Source organism: Acyrthosiphon pisum, unplaced genomic scaffold (genome assembly GCF_005508785.2).
Source record: "Acyrthosiphon pisum isolate AL4f unplaced genomic scaffold, pea_aphid_22Mar2018_4r6ur Scaffold_4980;HRSCAF=5533, whole genome shotgun sequence".
NCBI classification, from domain to species: Eukaryota; Metazoa; Arthropoda; class Insecta; order Hemiptera; family Aphididae; genus Acyrthosiphon; species Acyrthosiphon pisum.
In genome coordinates this window covers 1-1,841 of record NW_021774578.1, presented here as the reverse complement: position 1 = coordinate 1,841, position 1,841 = coordinate 1, and the positions used below count along the sequence as shown (strand labels likewise).

At 30.2% G+C, this 1,841-nt stretch overlaps 2 protein-coding genes across 2 annotated transcripts; both read left to right on the top strand.

The window, feature by feature from the left end:
• The first annotated feature begins 58 nt into the window (after positions 1–58).
• LOC115035048 lies at positions 59–457 on the top strand. Its single transcript, XM_029492676.1, has one exon. The coding sequence runs from the start codon at positions 59–61 to the stop codon at positions 455–457; it is 399 nt and encodes a 132-aa protein (XP_029348536.1).
• Positions 458–934: 477 nt separating this feature from the next.
• LOC100570831 (ribosomal RNA processing protein 1 homolog A-like) lies at positions 935–1,788 on the top strand. The gene is made up of 2 exons (XM_029492677.1): positions 935–1,265; positions 1,339–1,788. The coding sequence occupies exons 1-2, from the start codon at positions 1,062–1,064 to the stop codon at positions 1,606–1,608; spliced, it is 474 nt and encodes a 157-aa protein (XP_029348537.1). The 5' UTR covers positions 935–1,061; the 3' UTR covers positions 1,609–1,788.
• The last annotated feature ends 53 nt before the right edge of the window (positions 1,789–1,841 follow it).

Below are 1,841 nucleotides of genomic sequence, written 5' to 3'. Positions count from 1 at the left end.
GAATGAGTTCAAGCTGTCTGGATCTCTCAAGACTGTCTACTGCTCTTTAGTCCGAAGCATGCTAGAGTATGCGTCTGTGCTCTGGGACCCATTTGTGGTAATTGATTCTTGCCACTTAGAGCGAGTACAAAGGCGCTTTCTGTCGTCTGCAGCTTACATGCTAAAAATTGTCCATCCTCCTCATGACTATACTCCAGTATTGCGCGCACTTGGCCTTACATCTTTAGCAGATAGGCGCGTTAAAGCTAATCTGGCCTTTATAAAAAAGTTAATCGATGGTTCCCTAAACGCCCCTTCACTGCTCGTCCAAGTAAACTTTAAAGTTCCTCATCGGGCCACAAGGTCTCGAGTTCCTTTTGCTGTACCTCTCCACTGTACCAATTACGGTAAAAACAAACCAATTGACCGCATGATGCGGTTGGCTAACGAAGACCCCTCCTTTCTCAGTTTACCTTAATATTGTGTTATTTTTGTACATTTATTGTATGTAATTTTACTTGGGTCCTAATTATTTTAGTTTATATTTACTGGGCCTGTAATTCTGCTGTATTATTTTTTTTTTTTTTTTTTTTTTTTTTGGATATCACACCTTGTATATGTTAGCTATCTTATTTTACTGAATTATTGTTATGTACTGTACTAAATAAGGAATTTTTATTCCGTGAATTAATTAATAAATAAATAAATAAATAAATAAATAAATAAAATCGTATTTTTTCATAATATGTTTTTTCAAGTAAATTAAATTTCCAATATATTTTATATTTTATATATTTTTGATAAATCTATTTATTTACAAGATGCATAAGCTTTAATCTTAAAATTCACAATTTCTCCACAAATATATTATTTACATTTTATTATTATAAATATTATTTTTATTTTATATATTATAATACTGTGTATTTAATAATATGTACAATGTACAATAATACAATTTTTTTTAAAAATTTCAGGAAAGTGCTACTGAAAAAATAAGTAATCTTATCCATAGTTGCACTTCTTATCAAGGTAAAATATTATTTTTGGATGCATTTTTTCTCACCATCAAAGATGATTGGATGTCAATAAGTCAGCATCGTATTGATAAATTTATGATGTTGGTGAGGCGTTGTTTAAGACAATTACTATTTACCTTTGTCAATTGTGATTGGAACTTGGAGTATATGAATAAATTTGGTGAAGTTCTATATAGAGCCCTCAAATCGTTCACTCTTAGTTTAAGAACTCATTTACAAGAAATTTTCTTGGAAGAACTTGCTAAAGTATGTATCATGTATTTTTTTTTTGTTTTATATATAAACATATAATTATGAAAATTGTGTTATATATTTTTAGGTTAGTAGAGGAAAAGTGCCTTCTGAAGCTTTGGTCATTATTTTAGATTCATTCCTACATTACATTTCTGAACTCAATGATTTTGTGTTAATTAAAGAAGTTACCCAAAATGTATTTAGAAATCTTCTATCTCAATCACCTGATTTAGAAATGTTAGAAGCTAAGTTTGAAGCTTGGCGGAAAGTGAGTAACTTAACAACTATTTTCTTTCTCAGTTTATTTTATTATATTTACTTAAGTGATTGTTTGAACCAGGGCCTTGCACCCTAATTAACCCGAACCCCTAACACCCCTAAACACCCTTAAAAAATCAAACACCCGAAACCCATATAACCCGAATGATTCAATTTTCAAAACACCTGTATTAACCAAAACCTATATAAATCATTCGGGTTAACCCGAAACCCGAATAATTTTGAATATTACAAACTCTTCATGTGATATATCATGTTGTATGTATTTCTTGTGGTGAATTCGATTCTGTAGTTAGTTATTTAATAATA

Excerpts from the sequence above, each read along its gene's own strand:
- LOC115035048 (XM_029492676.1), top strand. The coding sequence starts at position 59 with ATGCTAGAGTATGCGTCTGTGCTCTGGGACCCATTTGTGGTAATTGAT.
- LOC100570831 (XM_029492677.1), top strand. The coding sequence starts at position 1,062 with ATGTCAATAAGTCAGCATCGTATTGATAAATTTATGATGTTGGTGAGG. Across the intron at positions 1,266-1,338 it reads TCTTGGAAGAACTTGCTAAA|GTTAGTAGAGGAAAAGTGCC; the intron begins GTATGTATCATG and ends ATATATTTTTAG.